We start from the raw sequence: 23,278 nt of genomic DNA, 5'->3' as shown, positions 1-23,278 counted from the left end.
CTTCCCAGTTAATCAAGGGCACCTTGTTAAGTGATCAAAAGCTTCTTAAATACACCAACCACATTTGGTGACTAAAGATTGTGGCTCTAGTCTTTTACAACTTGTGTGTGTGTGTGCCCACCCCACCCACCACTTCCCTCCTCCCTCGTTACCAAAATGGTCTGGTAAATTGGACCATATTTCAAGTTGCAGCAATATTTAGGTTTTTGTGCTGCTGAATTCGAGGCGTCCCCTGAGAACTAGAAACAGCTGTGAACAATCACTTGTGGTGATCTAACAAGCCTGTTCCCATAATGGCTTCTTTCCATGGTATATTTTCCCTGGTTTCCCTCTATTAGCAGCATGGGAACAGCAATCTTTAACCAGCTTGATAGCTAGGCAGTGGGGGAAAGTGGACACAGCTCTCACACAGGGACTTGCCAGGCCACTGGGGGAGTGAAGGAAGGCTCTGTGCTGCCCTCTGGCTGCCCATCCTTGCTCTAGATGCTTGGGGTCCTGCTGCAGCCACGTTTCTAACCTTTGTTAACGAGGATATCAGAGGGCAACCCTCTCCTATTGGTAAGGCATCAGCAATGCTGGCCTCCTGTGCTTTGCAGCCCTAGGGCCGCATTAAATGTCTGAGCGTTGATGCCCATGTTCACAAAGCAGTGCTGTTCCAGCAGCAGCTGGGTAGAGAAGAGTAATTGGTTTTGAACAGCTTTTAGCTCCAGGGGAGATTTGGTTGAGTGGCTCCTCTGTGCAGTAAGTTTGTTTGCGCTGGGAAGATGTCCCCTAGGACAGCCTCTTGCCCGAGCGCAGATTACAGAACAATTTGCACGTCTCCCATCTATCTACTTGGCATCACTTAGCCGAAGTGGTCACAGGCGAAAGCTGTTAACTCCATGCAGAGCTGGTAAATGAGCCTGCTGAAGCCGCCTAGTGCTGGTACGGCTGGAGATCTCCCATGCCTATTGCCTAAGACAAACCTGCAAGGATGGGTCTCGGACTAGAGAAAGATGTCAAGCTAAGGAGAAAGCTCTTCTGTATGCCAGGGCAGCAAGTGGCTTGGGGTAGAGCAGCAGGATGGCCAGCAAGCTGACTGCATCAGTGTCTTGGGTCACTTCTTTTGTATTGCTTGTAGGAAGAAGCAGCTGTGTGGTTGTCCTTGCAAAAATCATGAAGTAAATAGGGTAGGAGGGGGAAAGACTCATGAAGAGAGACAGGCATAACACAAAGGTCTTACAAGAATACTGGTTGCTATAAACCTATATAGAACAGCTAGCCAGCTATCTAGAACAGCTAGCCAAAGCTGCTACAGCCAAGAGGCCTCCCGTGTTTTGAAATCAGCTTGTCAGAATCGAATTGTTAAAAGTGGATTACGTTAGCAAGGCAGAAATCAAGAAAGCATTCTTGTCTTTTATTCTCAACAGGCCGATTTCTTAGAGCAACAAGTCAAGCAAGCTGTATTTTAGATGCATTTGGTTCTTTTCAGTCTTATTTCCATCACCCAGGAAAGAAGACAAGAGAGTGCCAATTTTAAAAAATGCTTTATTGCAGTATGGTAAAATATCAGTAAGGTATAATTTCCTTAACAGGAGGGTTTCGAGTGACAGTGACTATCATATTGACAAACTTTATTCAAAGCTCTAATATATAGTTGGGTGGATGTATCTATAAAATACATTCCTTTCGTCTTCAAACTTCTTCCAATAGACTTACTTATCAGAAATGCTGGTAGCACATTAATTTTGACTAATCGGCATAAGCACAATGAGGGAAAAGGAAAGGCAAAAACATAGTAAGAGAGAGGCTTTTTCCTGTTGGCCAAGGTGACGGGTCTCCAGTGGTGTTTTAGGTAGCATCAGTTCATGTTTCTTTTTCCAGCTGGAGGGTTGAATAATGAAATGCCACTAGAATTCAAAAGACAAAGTTTGCTCCCATTGCTACAGTTCCCCCACACCAAAGGTTTCTAAAGTCTCTCATAAAAGCAGCATTTAGGAAAAACACATACACACCTTTTTCCTGAACAAAACACACAAGAACAATACAACTCTCTAGTCCAGTGCAGTCGCAGCTCATTATATTGTAAACTCTTTAGGGGAAAGAGATCACTCTTAACCCCCTTTTTATTTGCTCAGAATAGATTTGTATAGCTGGACTTCCTTCTCCTCCATCACCCATCCCTTGCATGTAGCTCTCCTGCCCTTTTTTGTTTCTTTTTTGGCAGTGAAGACAGGAGGGAATTGTACATACAAGTATAGCAGCACTTGTTGGGTGTACTCTGATTGGGAATGACCGTGACTCTCAAAGTAAGCAGCCCAGAGAGGTATGGAGGAGGACGAGGAAGGACATTAAGGCACTCTGTTATATGGCAAAAGGGATGAATCAGGACAACATACCCTACTGAGCTTCTGATCGTGCTTTGTGGCCTTGTAAGGTTTGATCCTCACAATAAATAAAGTAACTCTGGTCTCACAGGAGTAAGAGAAGGCAACTGGTGCAGCAAGTAGAAATTTCCCCCTTGGGTTTCTAGTGAAGAGGGGATTCTCCCCAACCCCCAATATTTTATATGGAAAGCAGCACTTTACAAGCACCTACAAAAAGCGAGCCAAAACCCACTTATTTCTCCTGAACGGGCTAAAAGACTCTGAAGGGTTAATGGATTGTGATACTATTAATAATCAAAGGAGAACTAAGACTTCCTTGGGACTGGTAAAGAGATTCCAGGGCTGGGCTTTAAATATAGCCTGGTCTCTCTCTACCAGGCGCTCACACACGGCCGGGTGAGTAGAGCGGCTTCAGCCAAGGATGTCTCAGGTGCATGTTTCAACTTCATGTTAAGAAGGAGGTCTATATAACAAAAGTGCGTTTTCTCTCTTGACAGACATGCAACAGGCATGCAGCAAAGATTGGGACAAAACAGCAGTGATCAGCAGCGCGTCCTCCAACGAAGCAAACCCAAACTGAAGAACTTTTGAACTGACGCTAAGTTCACCTATCCTTCCCGAGTTCAAGCGTGGCTCAAAACACCACAGGAAGGTCCCCTGATCCTAGGAAAAACCAGGCTAGCAAGGCAGAAACAGTCCAACTGCAAGGGGCCCTATTCCCTTTTGGAGTCCCTCCCACGCCATTCCTCCAAGACCCAAATCCCACAGGGCCTCATTACAAAGGTTATGCTCATGGGGTCATTTTCTCCCACTCCCCTTATTCTTCAGTGATCGCATTGCACAGGCAGAATGTTCCGGGAGGCTTCTTTTCCTGCGTTAAGTTCTACTTGCTGGGAGCTGGGTGATTGGAGGGAGGGGCTGGTCACAGGTTGATGTCTGTGACATCCGTAGGTGTGCTGGTCAGGCTGACATCCTGGCTGTCAGGGTAAACGGCATCCTTGGAGGGGCTGTACTCTTGCCGAGGCTGTGAGGTCTGTTTCAGGTTCTCTGCTAAGGCCACCTCAATCTGCTCCTGACAAGCTTTCAGGCAGTCCTGGGGAAGAGGAGAGAAGAAGGGGGTGCTGTTCATTTCCACTTAAATTTTCACTGCGGCAATAACAGAGCTCCTTCAAACATCTATGCTTTGGTTGGTTTGGACGATAGGCTTTTCTGCTCCAGTGAAGGAGCACATTCACAGTGAATTCCTTCTTCAATATCATGCAGAGGGGTCTGCGGGGCAACTAGCATCCTAGTAGAGTTCCGATTATTCTATTATTCTTAGATATGTATGAACAGGAAGGTCTTATGAAGTAGGGTTAGAAATACCTTATCCTTGTTCCGTATCCTAAGCCTGAGACCAGGCTCAAGCATTCTATATAGCTGACCAGTACCTGATGGCAGAGACTATGCCTCTACTTGAAAAAAATTAAGTGTTTCAAATATGAATTCCAGCAGGCTAAATTACCCTAGTTGTGCCTCCACACATCAAGCAAATATTGAGTCTGAATGCGGCTTCTGTGAGTCTTTCCCTTGGAGCCTTTTGAAAATACTTATTAAAAAATTCAATAGCAATAGTCTCAGTCTGCAGTTCTCAAGACTACGATGCACGTTAGATCAGACCAAAGGCTCATCTAGATCTCACAGTAGCCAACATGGTGCTTTGGGGAAGCCTGCAATCAGGACAGGAGAGCAACACCATAGCTGGTACTCTGAGACATGCCACCTCTGAGAAAGGAGGCGGTACAAAGTCACCCAAGCTGCTAGCCATTTCTATATCCTGTAGGGGCGAATTTCACAGTTTAGGTGTGAAGAAATACTTTCCTTTGTCTGCCCTGAACCTTCCCGTGTTCAGCTTCATTGAATGACCTCTAGTTCTGGTATTATGAAAGGAGGGGGGAGACTTCTCTGTTTCGTTTCTCCACACTCTGCAAAATTTAATACGCCTCTACCCTGCTCCTCCATACTTGGCTTTGTTCTTAAACATAAAAGACCTCAAATGTAGTCATTTTTCCTCACTAGCGAGTTGCCCTTTTCTGAACATTCTCCAGCTCTACGATACCCTTTTTGAGATTTGGCCACCAGAACTAAACACTGTAGTCCAAGTGCGGTGACAACATGCGTTTGTGTAACACTTTTATGATCTTGGCAGTTTGATTGTTAGTCCCTTTTTCTAGTGCTCCCTAATACAAATTTTGCCCTTTTTAGAGCTGCTGTACACTGGGTCAACATTTTACTCAACCCATCTAACACACCAAAATCTCATTCCTGGTCAGTCACCAACACTTCACATCTTACAAACTTTTATGTGAAGTCAGAATTTGCCCTAGTCTTTATCATTGCTTTTTCTGCTCAGGGCTTGCAAAGCTCTGTTAATCAGCTGATTGCTGGCACTTGGGAAGTCCTGTGCAAGGGGATTTGCAAGCTCTGCATTCAGTGCTTCCCAAGAAACAATAATCAGCTGATAGTGACAGGGAAATGCTGTCCACTTTTTTACCTTTGTGGTTTGGTTTCAAACTGCACAGGCAAAAAGGGAATCACCAGGTGTCACTGTGACATCAGTTGATTGACAAGTGGGTGACCCCACCCACCTGCCAAACTTCGCTCACTGGGGGGGCCCTTGGCATGGAGATAAAGTTCTGGCCCACCAGCCAGATCCAATTCCCCAACCCTATCCTAGAGAGTGATCTAATTTAGTGTGCTTATTTTACTTATATTTATTATGAAAAGCTAAAAACTTCAAAACTGCCAAGCTTGCCTCTTACTTATTTGCAACTGGCACCCATCCTTGTTACTAAGGAATTTAGAAAATGGAAACACAAGGCATTGCAAAAAAATTCCCTCCCCAAACCACTGATTGCTACATTAAGTACCTGAAAGATGTAGGCTTTCAACCCTAGCTACTCCACACATGCAATATGTTCACCCCTCCCCCACCATAGAAAGCGTCCATTATAATCTATAAGCCTTAGAATATAAGCCCATGAACTTTTTACAACAGTGGTTCTCAATTGGTTGGTCCGTGGAACGTACTTGTCAATTGTCCGGGATATCCCGTTTTGGGGGCAGTGCTCTCACGTAGGTCAGAAGACGTGTCCCCCGCCCCCACGCATATAAACAAAAACTACCACAGAGATATCAAAAATTTTAAACGTAGGGAGTCCATGGCATGGCTTTTGAAAAATGGGGTCTGCACTACTTAGCTAATTGGGAACCACTGTTCTAGAACTTTCTTCGAAGGCTAATTGCTTTTATGTCATAGCACTAGAAAATGTTCAGCAGTACACTGAACCCCCCCCCCCCACACTTTGAATGCACTAGCCTGCATGTGACTGAGAATGCTACTGTCAAGGCAACTGCATTAATGCAAGGGGAAATCTTGACCTTACGCTTGGGAGGAGCCGCATACAGCAACGATTTGAGATGAGGAAACCCCTCTCGTTTTGCAATGAGTCACGGTGGTGAGCCCCAATGAACCCCATCGCTGCTGCACCTCCTCCTCTAAAGGCCAGGGTTCGCCCTCTTGCCCCAGCTTACAAGAAAACTGACATTTTGCACTGCAGAGCGTCGGGGTTCTGATTGGATCCCCAGCCAGCTCCCCGAGGCTGGGTCCATTTGCAGGATCCTGCCACATACATAATCTTACAAAGAATCCACGTTTAGTTCTTAGAAATTGACAGAGGATGTGGCAAGTAAAAATAGCAACACCCAACACTCCTTCCCCAAGACAGTTCCAGTAACTGTGGCCTCTAAAACCTCCACCCAACAGAAGCCAGGGCTCAGCAAAGGCCATTCTAAATTTATTGGCCAGTTTGTGGGTGCAAGGGAAGGAACGGGAAGCAACGCTGTGAAAGGAGGAGGATTGATTAAAGGAATTCAGAAGCACTTGCATGAGTTTATGCATGGGAACCGAAAGCTGCTTTTTTGTGAATTGAACCTTGCAAGTCTGTTTTGCAGAGGGGATTCCAGCACTGTTCAGAAACCGAGGGACTATTAAGAGTGGTAAAACGCATGTGCTGCATGAAGAAAACCCCAAGTTGAATTTCCAGTTTCTTCAGGGCGGTCTTGTACCCTGGAGAGGTGCTACTGCTCAATGGAGAACAAGGCAGCTAATATCTTTGACGCTCCAGATAATGCTGAAATACAACCCCCATAATCCCTAACCACTGGCCATGTGAAAGAGCTGAAGGCCAGAAACATCTGGAGTGCCATCAGGTTAGCACTGATGAACCAATGGAAGGCACCCTTCTAAAGAACTTGTGATCTTGCAATGTGGCTATGATGAACCAGTGCTGTATGTCTACAGGAACAGCATGGCCTATTGCCAGCCATAAAGATTCAAACTGACCCTTCAAAGCATGTTTCTGAGCTTCTGGAAGTGCCCAGTGAGTTGTAGGCAAGAGAGATGCCAGCACAAGACATGGGGCAACTCAGGGATGGAGGGTGGGCAGTAACATGCTGGTTAATGTGATGTAACACCAATGACAAAGCAATTCGTATCTAAATGTGTTTATCCTCAGCTAATCCTGACAAGCAATTAATTAAATGGATGAAACTGACATATTGATAGGAAAGGAAAGAATGCAGGTGTGGAGAAGATATAGGAGGTATAAGGTAAGTTCAGATCACACAAATCCTATTCTACATCCTTTTCATTTGTGAGCCAGTCTCCACTACCCTCAGTCTCACACTTAACTTTCTTTGACAGTGAGGACTAGAAACATGAGAACAAAAACTCAAGTCTCGGGATTTTAAAAGTTGTGCCAGGTGATGTGGCTTGCAACAGATACCCAAAACAGAAAGATTGAATAACTACGGACAGCATATCGCAGTATGTACAAAGTCCCAGACTAGCAGCCTAAACTCATGTTCTGAAGTAGATACAGAGCATGTTCTCCTGACTCCAAGTAAAAATCAAGCAAAACTGGAATGCAGCAGAAATCAAAGGTTGATTATGACTGAAGATGTTATCTAGCCTTGAGGATGCATGTTTACTACAGAAGATGAACTGGCAGAGGGAAAAAAAAGGTACTATCTGGGTCACTGGAACCTGCACAGTAACCAACAGCTCAAGAGGTAACCAGAAAAACAACCAAATCATGAACCCTTTGGCTGATATTAACCAAACTTCTTGGTAGGCTCCAAGCACAACATCTTAATTGGACTGGTACCTTTGTAGGCAAAACATCATGGAAGCATCTATTAAAATGAGGCAGGCCTAATATGAATACCAGAAAGCCTACCCAGATATATAATTTAGTGATGTATGCTTCTTTAATATGAAGTAGCATTTTCACCTCAAGAGGGCCAACCAAGTGAGAACAGAGCCACAGTTTGAAGCCCCTACCCAGTGAACCTTCAGCAAAAGCCTGTTGGGCGTGGCAGATGAGATGGCAGGGGACACCACAAAGAGGCATCTTCACCCCGAGCTTGTCTTCTAATTAACTTCAAAATGACACAAAGAGCAGAAGTGCAGCCAAAAGGAATTGGGCAAAGGAAAGACCCTCCCAATCAGCAAGATAAGCTCAGCGTTCCAACGTAGGCTAGGCCCAAGCTTCTTTGTGGCACCAAGCCTTGGCTACTTTTAGTGCTTCTAATCTGCTCTTTATGGGTCACTTTTGTAATCCTCTCCCCACCTTCCACCTGTTCTCTGCTGTCTTCGATCAACTGTGCTCACAGGACCAGCATTCAAACTCCGCCTCATTCACAGCAGCAGCTTGCAAGCAGCTGGCTGCGAGCAATTCAGAGACTAGGGAAAGAGGCCAAAGAAAACCCAGCAAGAGATAAGTTTCTGCTCCACGACTGTCAAGCAGCGATGGCTGGATCTGCGGGAGAGGTCCAATCCCAGAGCCTTCGTTCCGCCTTTCAGCTTTTGCCAGGTAGCGGGAGACACGAAAAGCCCAGCTTCCCCCTCCTCTCTGATGCCCCTCTGGCACCCAGGGAGGGCCCTGGAATTCTGCTTGAAATGAACTTCTTTGGCCTCCATGCTTGCCCCTGACAGGAATCTGACACTGCGCCACATGAACAGATGCTAAGCTGGTTCTATCCCTTCCCCATCGGCCAGCCCAATCCCTAACACCTGTCCGTTGAGGTGGATGGCTGTTTTTCAAAGGCCTCCTGTGTACCCGGGACAAAGAGGAGCAACTGATCTCGGACCTCATGCAAGCCATCGGTAGGAGAGCCACCTGCATCATGCAGCCATCACCCATTCAGCAGCAGGCCAGGAGCTGGCACGGCACATTTGGGAAACGTGGTTGGGCTTTAGAGAAACAGCCAAATTCATGTCAACCCCCGCCGGCCAGGGAAAGAGACACAGCCACTTGCTGCGCTGGCTCTGGACCAAGAAGCGAACACTAGCTTGGGAATCAGGAGGGGAGGGAAGGATAGAGAGGAAAGCATGCCAACCATGCAGTCTTTGCATTGAGTAGGCGAAGAAAGCCAACGGTGTCTTCCGTTTCTGGAGGATGCAAGCCCTTCCGCATCAGAAGGGAGTTTAAGAAAGAATGGGCTCTTCTCAATGGATACCCGGACATGATGAAATAAGCTGTTCCGTGCAGAATCTCGTGCCAAATTAAGTAATTAGTCTCCAAGCTGCTGAAAAAAGGCCCATTGTCCTTGACGTCACAAGCTGGGATGGCTGCTCTTACAGCAGGGGTGGGGTGGGGAAGAAATGCAGCCCTCCACACCTCTCTGCCAGGTCCTTAGGAGCCTCCTCGGGCCACGCCCTTAGCTGGTCCTGCTTTGTATCCTGAGCATTTGCAGGAATGCATCCTCTAATAATGCCTCCTGCTTGTCTGGATGGAGGATAAAGAGGGCTACAAACGTTTGTAGAATATGGCTTGCGGTACAAAAGTGAAATCTACATTTGGTTCCCCACCCATTTTGCCTCTGGCCAGGGCCAGAGCTTGTATGTGGCCCCTGAAAGGATGTCCATAAAGGGAACACAGCCCTCCGGCTGAAAAAGTTTCCCCACTCTGTCTAATGGGATAGCACAGGTTATGGAACTGCCCTCATACCAAATCTGGGCTGCCCAGCTTTCTCCTTCCACTGCAGCTTTTCACCCTGTATCCATCCAAGGGGGATTGACGCAGAAAGGAGAGGCTGCAGAACTCCAGGACACCTTGCACAATATTTTTGGGCAGCATGAACAGGACGATAAACCGAACCACAAGATCCAAAGGATCATTCCAAAGGATGGTAGTATACTGCAGATACTTATGACTCTACCCTCTCTGCGCCTACAATATGATGGCGCTATCAGAAGACCCACAGGGTAAGAGAAACAAAGGGGGCCCAGGCTGGAAATGTCACAATACATGGTACAATAGGGGCTTGTCAGACATCTCTCCCCCCCCCTTCCATGCACTAAGTGAGTGAATGTGTGAAAGGAGGACTGCATCTGCTAGCCCTGTTCCCACTGGCCATGCCCTTCTGGTGCCTGCATGCAATAATAAGAGCCCTCCACATGTACAGCTATGAATTTCTGTGGAAAAGAAATAGCCTATCTGCTAAAACCAATTTTGTTGACATATATTTTAATTTGTTTTAGTGTAACTTTAATTACGGTTTGAAATACTTACCGGTAAATACCTGTTTTAACATTGTATTTTAACAACAATTTCCACATTTTTGTTTTTGGTAAACCGCAAGGGGGTTCTATTTACAATCAAATGGATTATAAATTTTGCTAATAAAACACCCTTCTCAGATGAAATGAATGATTTTTATATGGCAGGGGGCCCTGGGGGCTGGTTAAAGATACTGTTCTAAGACACACTTACTGCAGAGCAAGACCAATGAACTCAGGAGGGCCAACTTCTGCAGAGGATTACACTAAGTCACTGGCACGGAATATATTAAGGAAATATGCCCCCAAATTGCCTTACCTTGACACAGACCCTCTTGCTTGATCTTGTGTACAGTATGTCTGTCCCATTCCCCATTTATTTCTCTCTGATATAATGGGCCCTTCCTGCCTCACAGGTGTGCACTTAGGTTATAAAATAAGACAGCAACTTTCAGTCCTGAAGCCTTTCTTCCCAAAAGAGCAGCTACTCCACCAAGATGAATGGAGCAGAGGTTCTCTCCAAACATACATCTCCTCATGTGCTTTGTACACTTAAAAAAAGAGGTGGCTGCAGCTCAGGCACTTCCTGGACTACTTTTACAATGTATTCATTGATGTGATATGCTTTATTGCTGCAGGTTTTCCTGGCCTTATTAGCTGCCTTGGACATCTAATTAACATAAAGGTTGGATTGAAATAATCGTCATCGTAATACTGCATGGCTGTCGTGTGCCTCTAAAACAAAGAGGCTGACAGGTAGAAGATGAGGCACATTAAGTCCATGCAATAGTTTCTGCAGAGAGATGCCAAATGCCACTTCATAAGTAAAAGCAAGATCTCTGGACTTGGGCAGATGAAGCCAGAGTAAGTTTGCCTTGAGTCAAAAAGCAAAATGTAAGCAGGGTCCCAACTCCCCAGAACCAGAGCCCTGTTCCCCACTGAGCCCATACTCACCACCTCTGTGCCAGTAATGCTAGCAAGCAGTTCCGTAAGCTCCTCGCCAGAAAAATCATCGGATGAGGTAGAGAGGCCATGGACTGCCGCTCCAATGCTTCCAGTAGCAATCATGGATGGGGGATACATAGCAAATGTGTAATCTACAAATTCAAGGAGAAAGAAGAGAGGGTGACAGGAGAAATGATGACACGAATTCTTTGCTCACTACAGCTTCCAGCCAATTTGTGATAACAGCACCCCACAAAAAAAACACATTACCATCAAGGTCTTTCCTGTTGCCCTTGAGAGGTCCTAGGACTTCCCACCATCCAGCTACAGTATCTTAAAAGCATGCAATCCATTAGCTTAAAGAAATAGTTTGCCAACGGAATATTATGAGCAGGTTTTCCAGGAGTGGCCTGGCCAATGGACAGGAGGAATGCTGAAGTCATCTTCAGGCATTTCTCGTGTGAAGGAAGAAAGTGAGTTGAGAGGAGCTCCCACCCCCACCGTGTTGAGGTGTTAACTTCAGATGGACAAATGGATTTTACCATTCTATTTGGTGGGCTTACACATTGCATTCTCATTTAAATCAAACAAAGACAGCACTCTGCAATGGAGTTGTACAAACTGTCCCAGCCCAAAAGACTATCAAGGGAGAGCCAATTACTTTAGTAGCCAAATGCTAGATGCTTCTGAGAGCAGAGTGCTGGGGTGGATGTGTCTTTAATATGCAATGTGGCTTTTTGTGACAAATTTCAACAAGGAAACCTTATAAACAATAGTTTGCCTAATATTCATCAGTCATGAGAAACCAAAGAGGTCAAGGGTTCTGCTACCAATGGGAAAAAAGCTGGGTGTCTCTGAAAAATGAGATCCTAAGATGCCACTGATAATTTGTTTAGTATAGCTAGGGATAAAAATCAAGTTCTGTTTCATTTTAGCCTGTAATTTAACTATGCTCCACCATTCCAGGGAAGGTCACCTGTCACAGGACATACCTGTAGCACACAATGCAATGAACGTCTGTGCATGCTTCTTCACCAAGTCCACCTTCTGCTGGGGAAGTGAGAGCCGCTGGAGAATATGATCCAAGAAGTCATTGGCTATCACTGACACTAGGTCCCACTTTAGTTTCTCAAGGACTAAGAACTCCCAGTCCTGAATGAAAACACAAGAGAGTGTTAAAACAGAATGGGCTTTTGACCAACTTCACACTACAAAACAACAGTGGTTCAAAAGACACGTGATGTATTTCGTAAGACATATCAACAAAAGGTTACAACAGCCAATGATCAGGGATGCAAGGGGCTTGCTTTGCTGGGATAGTCCTGTGGAGATAATGCGGGATCTGCTAGCATTCATAAAGATAGGAAGATATTGAATCCTGCTGCAAAATAGAGATCAGACAGTGGCTTGATGTATTAGCCAAGAACTGCAGCTTGTACACTACTCCTTTCATAACTTCTGCCCTTGATTAACCACAGAATGCCATGTTGTCCAGACCCAGAACTATGGTTAGTTTAAACAAGCCAGCTTCAGTCACCGTGGTTTGTAGCTGGCTTGTTTGAAAGTAACTGCAGTTAGTATAAACCTCAGTTTGCTGGTCTGGATGACACAACAAACAGGAGTTAAGCAAGAGTGGAGGTAAACATTTCTGAACTCTCCCTGGCCACTTGGCAGGACAGGAGAATGGCCAAACATGAGGCTCACTCTGTCCCACACATGTCATACAGAACTGTAGTGAGTGTGACATGAGAATGTGGCCAATTGCTCTCTGCCCTCTTCCGTCCTTTAGTTGGAATTGCAGGCAAGTATGCCTTCTGCTATTGCTCATGGTATATGTTGACCACTCTTCCTCTCTACTCTCCTATGGAATGAATTTACAGGTTTGAGTAGAAAGCAGAGCTATACAACATCCAAACCCACCAATGTTTTCTCATCTAAGCACAGAATACAGTCAATTAGACACATCAAAGTGGACTGGTGCACTAGCCCTGTGGAGAGCAAACTGCACTCTAGGCTAACATTCACAGAAACTCCATGATGCAAAGTGTGCACGTGTTATTATTATTATTAAGACCCAACACTTCAGAAGTTCAGCTGCTTTTGGGGTCTGCAGCAAGAAAGCTGCCTTCCTCTTTTGCTTAAAATGGTATCCCATTTTTATCGCCTCCTTCCACTTGTAGCAATGCCAGTTCATGGCAGTTTAGTTTGTAGGAAGAAGCAACCCTGGCAAATGGAAAGGGAACAGAGGAGCTACAGCGCTTTGCTCAAAACAGCAAACATCCTTTTCCTGAACTTTCCCCTGACACTTCACAGGCTCAGTTTGGGTCACTTAAAAGAAAACAACCACCAACACAGAACAGAAAACTTAGCATGCCGGACAGCAGTGATGTTACATAACTACCACTGCAGTTCTTCAGATAGCGACAGGGGACCTGAATGCTTGCATAGCTGTGAACAGAAAGCCCCTACCCCAAACACCCACTTTACCCCAGTTTCCCCCTGAGGAGGTGCCCCCGCTCCAACACCGCAAACTGCTAAATTCCTTAAGTTTAAAAGCAATGCAGAGATCTGACACAAAAGCCATTTAAGGGAGAAATTGTGGCATTCTGCATGCACGTGTCTCCCCTCCAATTTGCCCAATCAGCAGATTTTGTGCCTAAAGCCCAAAATGCATTCTAAACTCAAGAAAGCTGGATCCAAACGGAGTACATTGCAGTTAGATCCCATTTGCTTCAATGGGAACAAAGTTTTAAGCCATGACTAACAAGTTGTGTTGATTTTACTGGGACCCAAGGGCAACTAATTTACTCTGGATCAATCCCAGAGCGATTCAAGAGCAGTTTTGCATTTCTTCTGTATCAAAATCCCTGGAGAGGGGAAAAATACAGACCTGGACAACTTATGTGGAATTTGCACATGACCCCTTCAGAATCTTGGACAGGGCTAAACACACAACGTTCTGGAATATACTTTGCGCATGCCTGCCCTTGCTTTCTCATCAAGATTTCTTTCTACATTTTTTTCCATGGAACCCTTAGTTTACTTTCAATACCACAACTTCCTCTATAGACATTTCTCAATAGGCAGCTGATGAGCTGCATCAGGCCTCTAAAGCATCTCCAACTGGCTCTCTGGTTCTTGCCCGCCTTCACCACCCATTGGTCTCTCCCACCTTTCTCCAAAAGCCTGCAGTGGCTACCACTAGGCCAGCTCCAGCCACCATGTTTTCTTATGATGCTACAGCTGCACGATCAGCCACTTGGGAGACATGGTGACTGGGACTGGGATAGCAGCAGCTACTGTGAGCCACAGATATATGGACAGCGCTACGTCACAGAGACACCTCTTAAATTCTTTGGGTTTAAAATCCAGATTCTGAAGATGTCCCAAAGGCACTCTGACAGTGCAATTTTACACCATGTGTTACTTTATGGAACAGATTCCCTCTTCACATCAAAAACAGCATATCCACACATCAAACTACCAGAAAAAAAACTGCAGAAAAGGACAACTATCCCAAATGCAGTTTGCCACCCAACCTACTCAGCAAGAGATAGTGAAACAGGGAGGAAAGGAGTCCATTGTGCAAATAGGAAACTTCAGTTGAATGTGCACTGTTGCCTCTTCTGCAAGAAAGGAAAGCTAAAGGTGCTATAATCCTTGGTGAAAACTGAAACCACTTCAAGCAGTACCCTTCATAGCTTAGGGTACAGTCAGCACCCACATCCACATTACCAAGTTGAAAAAGAAGTGTGCGTACTGGGTAGCCTTAAGAAACAGAAGCTGCCTGGTTTTTGCAGGCAGATGAATGAAGCGATAGAATCCTGAAGTAGCAGATGGACCATCAGGCTGCAGGCGGAGGGGTGCCATTTTTTAAATGCTCTCCAATGTAAATATTCGCCACAAATATTCTGCTTGAATATATGTGGTGCCTTTATAGATAAAAATACTAACGTATCAGAGAGAAAGATCCTAAGTTAGCCCTCTCTTATTGTTATGCTTTGTTCCCTATTTGTAGGGAATGTTTTTTATTGGGGAGCATTAAAAATGTGACATGCACACATTCTCTGTAACCTGAAGTAGAACAGTTCATTCTACCACTTCATGCCCAGGGAAGTTCATAAAGAGCCAATTGAAGCACAACAGATTTCTAAAACACTGGGAAAGTTTTCTTGCTCCCCATGGTGATGCCACAGCTTATGATCTTTGGGAAGAAACAGTCTCTGACATCTATGGAGCAGTCCAGAGCATCTTAGAGAGCAAAAATCCCAAGTGCTAGGCAGACCAGATGGTTATTGAGAAAGCAGATCCCATCAAGCCAAAGACCTTGTGACCTGTTGACATGAAATGCTCCTCTAGCCATCTCTGCAGCTAAATGTGCACACAGCAAGTTGGCTGAATGAATGAAGTGCAAGGCAACTTAGATAATACCCGTGGACGGAAACCCAGCTTCCTTCAAGTGGATAAATTCCTTGTTGCATCATTTCCTTCTGCTAAGAATAACTTCATCATGATCTTGAATGCTGAGCTGCTGTCAAGCAGGCATCCTCCTCTTCTGCAAGAGGAAATTGACCTACTGGGAAAGTGAGGCGGCTTTCCTTCCAGAAGTGGCTGAGGAGCTGGCTTGATGCTACATCCTGATAAGGCACCAGGATGTAGCCATTGTCCAAACCTTGATGAAGACGCTTTCTCCTTCCTATCCCTGGATCACTCTCACTGCCCCGTTGTGAAAGTAGAGAAGCACGGGACATTATTAGCACACAGGAGGGAAGTAGCAGATCTCTGCGGTTGTGTAAGTGAAGCATTAACACTCTCAGTCCCAGGGGCAGATGCCACCCTAGCGTTACCCAAGGGAGCCACTGCCCCTCAGTCACCTGAGAGTCCCTTCCTGAAGACCAGTGTTTCAAGTGCAGGTCTGGGATCAAGGGACAAATTACCATCGCAACCTGGTCTCCTGGTTGTTCACCCACTGGCTTCTAATAACAGAAATCTTCTATTTTGTTTCTGCACTAGGCAATGTACAGCGACTCTGGGTTCATCTTGTGTTAAAGATCCGCTTCCTAGCATGTGTGATGCCTTTAAATAGAGAAACCCACCTTTTCTTCTTACTCCTGGAGACAGGCAGCTGTAGCTCACAACCAGAAATACGGCCACAATGCATAGTTTTCCAATGGGCAAAGGTGGCCAGCCTCAAAACATTGAAAGCTGCTTCTTTATATCTGATCAACACACTTGGCCTAAGAACACTGCCTAGTCTGGACTCCTAACTGAAGTGGGAGGAAGCTGAGTCAAGAGGAACCTTCTCATTCTTCTTACAACTATTTTCTTGCTCTATAGTACCCAATGAGCAGAATGTTTGTCTTAGTAGCAATGGTTGTACTCAGCTATCTGTTGCTTCTACAACATCCCCCATCTTTACAGGTTCAAAGGAGCATTAACAGCCCAGAGTAGCTGGGGCAACCCAGCCAGATGGGTGGCATATTTATTATTATTATTATTATTCAGTCAGATATCAAGATGAATTAGAGGCATTCATGAGTGAACAGGAACTGCTTGCATGGCCCATCCTACAAGATTAGGACCAAAGGTACAGACAAGTATGAAATTTAAATTCACAGCAGACCTAGATACCTTGCTAGAGAAACTTTTGAACACTAACTGGGCAGAACCTCCGCACCCCCGTGAACACGTAGTACAGCGGTAGCCAGCATGGTGCCCTCCAGATGTTCTGTACTACAACACTCATCATCCCTGTTCATCAGCCTTCTGGCTGGGGCAAAACATCTGGAGGGCACTACAATGACTAGCCCCGGCCTATTAAAACCCAGCAATGCTTTCTGTACAAGCAAACCTGCAACTAGCCTGTACTAAAAAGGAAGGCCCATGGAAGCCATGGGGATTCCCCTGCTTGCATCTGCATTAAGAAAAATCCTAACTGCTCTGACATCATATCTCTGTTCTTCTCTACCCACACATTCTAATTTGTCAGACAAGGTCATTCACACATCATCTCAGCCTCCTTTCAGAAAATTCCAACCAGGGGGTGATTACCAATGTTTGCCTCTATAGGCAACCTTTCTGAAAGAACACCTGGCACACTGAGTGACATGCACTGCAGTCAAAAAGTGGCTGTATATATAAAGCCAGATTTTAAAATATTTAAATCAGATTACAAAAAATTAACTGCATAAGCCTAGCCCCACACTCTGTGGGTTGGGATATAGCTGCACAAAACATGGCAGACTGAATGCTACTCTGCTAGGGGTAGCCAGGGTAGGGTCCTGAAACTGAGCGTTACAGGGGTGGGATAGGGCTGGATCCTAAGCAATTCCATTCTCATGAAAGGGGCCTGGCATGGGGCCCTCAACTGTGCCAATCTAGAGATGGTACAGCAAAAAATGAAATACAACCAGCCTCCTTTTGCCCTGGTCAGCAGAAGCAGCAGAGCTTTGGATGTGGTGGCCCCCCACATTTCCAACTTAGGCTTAGGATTGTTCTGCCTGGATTTCAGTTACATTAAGTATCATCTAAAACACACACAATATAAAATGGTATCTGAATGTAATACAAACAAGCACATTAAAAGGCTACATTCATCATCTTTTAAAAGTAAATCCACCACACTTTATCAAGAATATTGTTAACCTACTTCTCTATTAAGAATGACAGAAGAACAAAACACTACTTTGGAAATCAAAAGTTTAAGCATGACCCAATGGGCCATGCATTATATTTATTATTGTGCAAATTGTGAATATTTACCCCCAGCCTTTCAAGCATAATTTCCAGCCCTTGCTTAAGCAAAATCCTGGTTATGTAGTCTTCAAGTAAACAATTTTGCTTAGGTTCCTTACATGTGCATAAGGACAGCAAAACAGAAATCATACCTAAAATAAATTCTGTAGTGGAAAATGGGATACCAGAGATTTTGTATTATGTGAATGATTTTGTTTACATGTTTATAAAGCTAAACAGAAAAATGCTGTCCTAAAGATTATAAAAGCAAGACTTGAGATGCTGTATTATGTATAGAAGCCCTATTTAGTGGCAAACTGATTGTGTTTTAATGCTTAAAAGCAACCAAGTAGAATGTTTATATGTTCAGGAAATATATGAATTAGGAAGTTAGAAATTTGGTTTAAATCAGTTGTTCAGTCCCTTTGCTTTGGTGGTTTAAATGTCCCTGATTTAGATCAATCCATCCTGCTGATGTCAACGGATTGCAGTCTCCTAAAGAAGTACAGTCCTGCAGAAGTCCCTCAAAGAGAAGAAACAACTTTCCTTTCCCAAGGGGATTTGTTCTAAATGCTAAGAGCTCTTCATTGCCCTGACAAACCAGCCAATCTTTCACCCCTAATTAGGCTCTCAATCCTAAATGCAATTATTAGGGAAGAAGGCCTTCTGTACACAGCAGGACTTACCTCTTAGCAAACATGCATAAGATAGGGCTGTAAGTAACACTGCAACTCATGCTTGAATTTAACGTGCCTCCCAATAGAAGCTTTTGGTCTCTAGAAGTCCAGCGCCACATTCAATCCAAAAAGGTTCAGTCAGAAGACCCAGTGAAAACTCAGCAGCAGAGAATCTTTGGACTCCTTTTTTAACATTTTCAGAACATGCATTGCATTAATATGAAGTCCGCAGTTTGAAAGAACTGTCAGGTTATTAACCAGTGCACCCGTCATTGGCTAAAAATTTAGATTAGCGCTCACAGCAGAATCCCATGCATGTCTTCTCAGAAGTATGACCCATTGAGTTGAATGGTGCTTACATCCAGGTAAGTAGGTACAGAACTCTAGCCTTAGTCTAACAACTGATGACTTACCTGTCAATAGAGAAACTATTTGCCATCAGATCATCGCCAGAGAATATGGCCATACCTTGAGAACACATACTTATGGAAGCTCTACTGAAGAAGTACCATTTTCCATAGGATACATTTATACCTGTTCATCATGCTACTGATTCACAACTAGACCTGCTACTGGCAATGGCGATGCTGCTATAATGTCTGCACTTCAACAATGACCGTTCAGTTTGGTAAATCAGATTTTGCTACCTCTGCAAAATTCAGTGTTTGTCCCAAACATTCCAGGGCAGCCAACATCAAAGGGACAGTGCAAACAGTTACTGGATTCAGAGTAGCGTGTTCTGTCCCAAATAGAATTGGTTAGCTAGTGTGTCCTCTTCAAACACTGCATCCTGCACGATTCCTTGCTCATTGCAAGAGAATATGAGAGGGGCACAGGCTTCTTTCCAATATAAATTGTGCATTGGGAACAAACCTGGTTAAATGGGATGAGTGAAATCTCAGGTGAACTGCGCATACAAAATAATCAACAGCTGAGTTATTACGATGGGGACGTAATCAAGAATAGAAAAATGGTGGTTCCCACAGGCATGGGAAAGCATCATGTCTACTTGGGTGTAGCAAGAGAAAGGAAACATATAGGATGCATGGAAAACAGCAACTAGAGCGCCAATCCATGATTCAGTGGCAGCGAAAGTAGGCCTGTGGAAACAGGGAGAAGGAATCTTGTAACTGAAGAGGAAGAAACAGCTTACCAAAACTTCACGCGGGGTGATGGAATTGTCTGTGTAAATGCAGAGTTTCTCCACTGTTAAAGGCATGGTTTCTCGCAGCTTGGAGGCCAGGAGCATACACACAGCCCCAAGAAGCTGCAAGTGGTTTTTGCGGGTGGGGACACAGGACAGGTAACGATCCACGTAATTCATGGCCAAGGGGAAAACCTCTTCTTCGCACTTCTGCTCCTCACAAACCTGACAAAAACAACAAAAAAGAGGGTTTATAAATGAAACAGCCATCCACTGTAGCCTCTGTATGAAGGTTTCAAATATAGTTGCTATCAAGGTGCAAAGAGAAAGCAAGACAAACTTAGTGACTTCACTGAGCCATACTATATTTTCTGTAAAATGGGAATAGTTCCCTTCTCCATAGGAACCTGTAAAAACACATAAAAGTTGATACAAGACACTCAGGTACTGTAATTTTCAGTTCTTTAGAGAAGGATTTGTAGCATTTTCTAACAAAAAATATCCATGTCATATGGTGATTTTATGATATTAACTACTTAAACCATGCTGTTGTAGCACTCTGATTTATTGATTTATATTTTACCTCTTTATTTTTCTTGAAGAGACAGTGAGGCAATTTACTGCTCTGTAAAATAGGCATATTAACAAACCAACTTAGTAAGCCTCCCTTTTTATTAATCATAACCCAACCTTTCCACCAAACAAAGTCAAGGGAACTAACAACATTAATAAAAACAACAACAGAACAATCCCTGGAGCATTTACCTAGCAGAGGCAATGAGCACCCTCAGATTCCATATATTCAAGTTTCATGTACGGAGTACAGAAGTCCAAATGTTTCAGATTTTGAATATAGAGTGAGGAATTGGGGTTTGAAAATGCTGGTAGCATCTCACACACAATGAGTAAGAGCCCAACCATTCAGACCCATCTTATCCCAAATTCCTCTGGCTGCAAAACAATATGAGCCCAGCCTTCAACCTCTTAAGACTTGTGCCATTGATTTGACTGGTGCTTGCCCAAAGGAAGCCATCAGATGAAGACAGCACTGTATTAACTAAGACCTTTCTCCTCAAATGCAAACCAAAAAAACTTCTGACTTCCAGTCCCTTATTCCGACCACTGGCTAGACTGTTACCAAGGCGCTGCCCACACTGAATTAAGTCAGCTTAGTAAATGAAACACTGAGGTTTCTCCTTTTGCAGAAGCCCATTTTTCTTTGCTGGCAGTTTTCCTATATCCAAAAAGTGAGGCACTTTTTGTATGGATTTGCTGCCATTTTTGCTTCATCATTTTTCTTTAAGTGACACTGAAGCAATTTACACTTCTGTAAAATGGGTGCAATAAAGGAGGAACTTTCTAAGATTTTGATATTAACCTCAGTCATCCGTTTTAAATATGAAATTAAAAAAACAATAGCCCAGCCCTACAAATAAACCAACAAAATGTCATACTTCAAAAACCAAAAACTCTTTATTAGTCTACCTGCCTAGAAGGACAGCCAAAAAGTGTACTTTGGGGAATCAATTACTTTCTATGGAGGCCACTCTTACCTGCCACAGGCAATTGGGAAAGCTACTTTTTACAAGCCTGAATTTATTAACTTCCTGACACACAGGACAAATGACAATTTATTCTGAATACTTTTCAAGAGCAATCGTTTGCAGGGAGAAGGTGTGGGGGGGGGAATATGTGCATCCACACAGCACTTGTCTCTTAAAGAAGCATAACAGCCCTGTCTCCCATAGGCTCTTCAACACGTGCTGCTCTCTCCATTTCCAAGTCTGGGAAAGCTTTGCCTGTTGAACTTCTGCCTGCTGCAAAGCAGTGCAACCTGAATTAAGGCAGCGAACCTACCCCAGTTCCATTTCTGATACTAACCCACAACATTTATTTGCCTGACATGCGGAGCAAACCTTTACCCAACTTTTACTTTTGATGCAATAAGTTTAAAATAGCTCCCTCCCCCCCCCCCCCAGGTGGAGATGATCTTAGTATTTGTGTCACCCTGTACTCGCAGCCTCCCTTGCCGCTGCCTCTTCATCCTGACCCTCGTTTTGTCAATTTGTAGATTTTAACTGCGGGGAGATTAATCAACCCCATGATCTTGCGCACGAACCGGGCGAGCGACTGGCGACCCCTAGAGGTCACGTTGCACACTGCGGAGGAAAGGTGCATGCCAGGGTGCTTTTGAACTGCCCCTGCACCGAAAGACAGAACCGGAGGGGGACACACAGGCCTCTTGGAGCTCTGCTTCAGTCATTCCCATCCACGCTCATCACGACCCACCGGCCTCTCTCCAACCCAGGCAAGCTGGCCCACGTACCCGCCTGTTTTTAAGACTCATCGGTTCCGGTTATAATACGTCTTCGATCCCCCTCACCTACTGCTCCAAAACGTCCCCCCACCCGGTTTTCAGAAGAGGTTGAATCCCCCACCCCGGCTCTCCCGCCGGATCCAGCCGATCGCAAGGCCTCAATCCAACGCGCACTTCACCTAGGGACGCCAGTTCCATTGAACTGCACGAGATTTACTCCAGAGTAAGCACCCCCAGGATCGGGCTGTGATCCTAGACGTCCTCGCCCAGGGCAACCCAGAGAGCCTTACTCCAGAGTAAACCCGGCCTTAATGGGAAGTAAGGGAAAGGGTGTCGTGCGAGCCGGGATCTGATCCCGCGAGCGGAAGGGAGGACGGAGGGCATGAGGGGGAGGGGGGGCAACGGGATCCCGGCACAGACCTCCAACATCCAAAAAGCCAACATCTTCCGCATGTAGGGCTGGATCTCCTTCTGCACGCACTGGAAATAGGAGACCCGGGGGCTGTAGCGCTCTTCCTGACTCAGGAGGTTCTGCAGGACCCGGCGGTCCCTTAGCAGCTGCGGATCCCGCTTGGCCCGGATCACCCCCTCCACGCACAGCAGTTCCATGTGTCCGGATCCGGGGATGGGAGGAACGGAGGGGATCCGAAGTGCCGGTGGGGGAATCTGGCCGCTGCAAGGCGGGGAGCTCGGAGGGAGGGAGGGGAGGTCTCTCTCGCGCTCGCAGCCCGGGAGCAGGCTGGATCACCCAGCAGCAGCACCGAGCCCAGCAAAGCAGCCTCCCCTCCCCCTGGCTAGGCTCCTCCAGGCTCCCGGCTGCAGAGAGGCGAATGAATGTGCGGCGGCGAGAGCTGCGGAGAGGCGGAGCCGGGGCCCGGATCCTCCTCCTCCTCGGGAAGGTGGAAGGAGGAGGTCTGGTCTGCTAGGCTGACTGATGCCTCCCTCCAGGCCACGCGAGGCAGCTGCCATCATAGGGGAGGAGAGACCTCCTTGCCACTCCACCCCTGCAAACTTTCTTTTCCCCCTACCAGAATGTTCTTTGCAGCAGAGGCTTTCAGATCTGCAAACCCCCCCCCCCCACTTCTCCATTGTCATTTCATGACCTCTTGCTCCTCACGCTCCGGCTTCCTCCTGACAAGCCAGGGGCATATTCTATTCCTAGGGATCACGCAGTGCGCGCTTGGCAGGGAGAGGAATGCCGCCAGGCATTGTTGCGCATCGCTTTGCCATATGAATGGAGGAAGCGCCGTCCTGCAGAATGGCAAGGCGCAACATCCGTTTCCAAGGAAGGGCCTTGAGGACGGCTCTGGCTGCAATAGCCCCGCCGCCCGCTGTTGGTTCCAAAGACGGGGTTCCCACGAATAGGATTACGTCCCTGTGGAATCCCAGATCTCTCAATGGAGCTGATAAAGGCTCCGCATTGCCATGCTATCTTGCAATACTCCCATTGCATTCTGCAGCTGCTGTTTTGCCTCTTTTCAAGGCTGTGAG

General features: G+C 45.6%; 1 protein-coding gene across 1 annotated transcript; it reads right to left on the bottom strand.

Annotated features, from left to right (window-relative positions):
* Positions 1-1,507: 1,507 nt before the first annotated feature.
* On the bottom strand, positions 1,508-23,042 carry CCND3 (cyclin D3). Its single transcript, XM_083445598.1, has 5 exons — positions 22,208-23,042; positions 19,480-19,695; positions 11,907-12,066; positions 10,924-11,066; positions 1,508-3,459 (listed from the first exon to the last, which is right to left on the bottom strand). The coding sequence occupies exons 1-5, from the start codon at positions 22,394-22,396 to the stop codon at positions 3,289-3,291; spliced, it is 879 nt and encodes a 292-aa protein (XP_083301724.1). The 5' UTR covers positions 22,397-23,042; the 3' UTR covers positions 1,508-3,288.
* Between the last annotated feature and the right edge of the window lie 236 nt (positions 23,043-23,278).

This window comes from Podarcis tiliguerta (assembly GCF_965153285.1).
Source record: "Podarcis tiliguerta genome assembly, chromosome: 6".
NCBI lineage: Eukaryota > Metazoa > Chordata > Lepidosauria > Squamata > Lacertidae > Podarcis > Podarcis tiliguerta.
This window is presented reverse-complemented; position numbering and strand designations above follow the sequence as displayed.

Excerpts from the sequence above, each read along its gene's own strand:
- CCND3 (XM_083445598.1), bottom strand. The coding sequence starts at position 22,396 with ATGGAACTGCTGTGCGTGGAGGGGGTGATCCGGGCCAAGCGGGATCCG. Across the intron at positions 12,067-19,479 it reads TCACCCCGCGTGAAGTTTTG|GACTGGGAGTTCTTAGTCCT; the intron begins GTAAGCTGTTTC and ends GTTTTCATTCAG. Across the intron at positions 3,460-10,923 it reads GCATTACTGGCACAGAGGTG|GACTGCCTGAAAGCTTGTCA; the intron begins GTGAGTATGGGC and ends CCTCTTCCCCAG.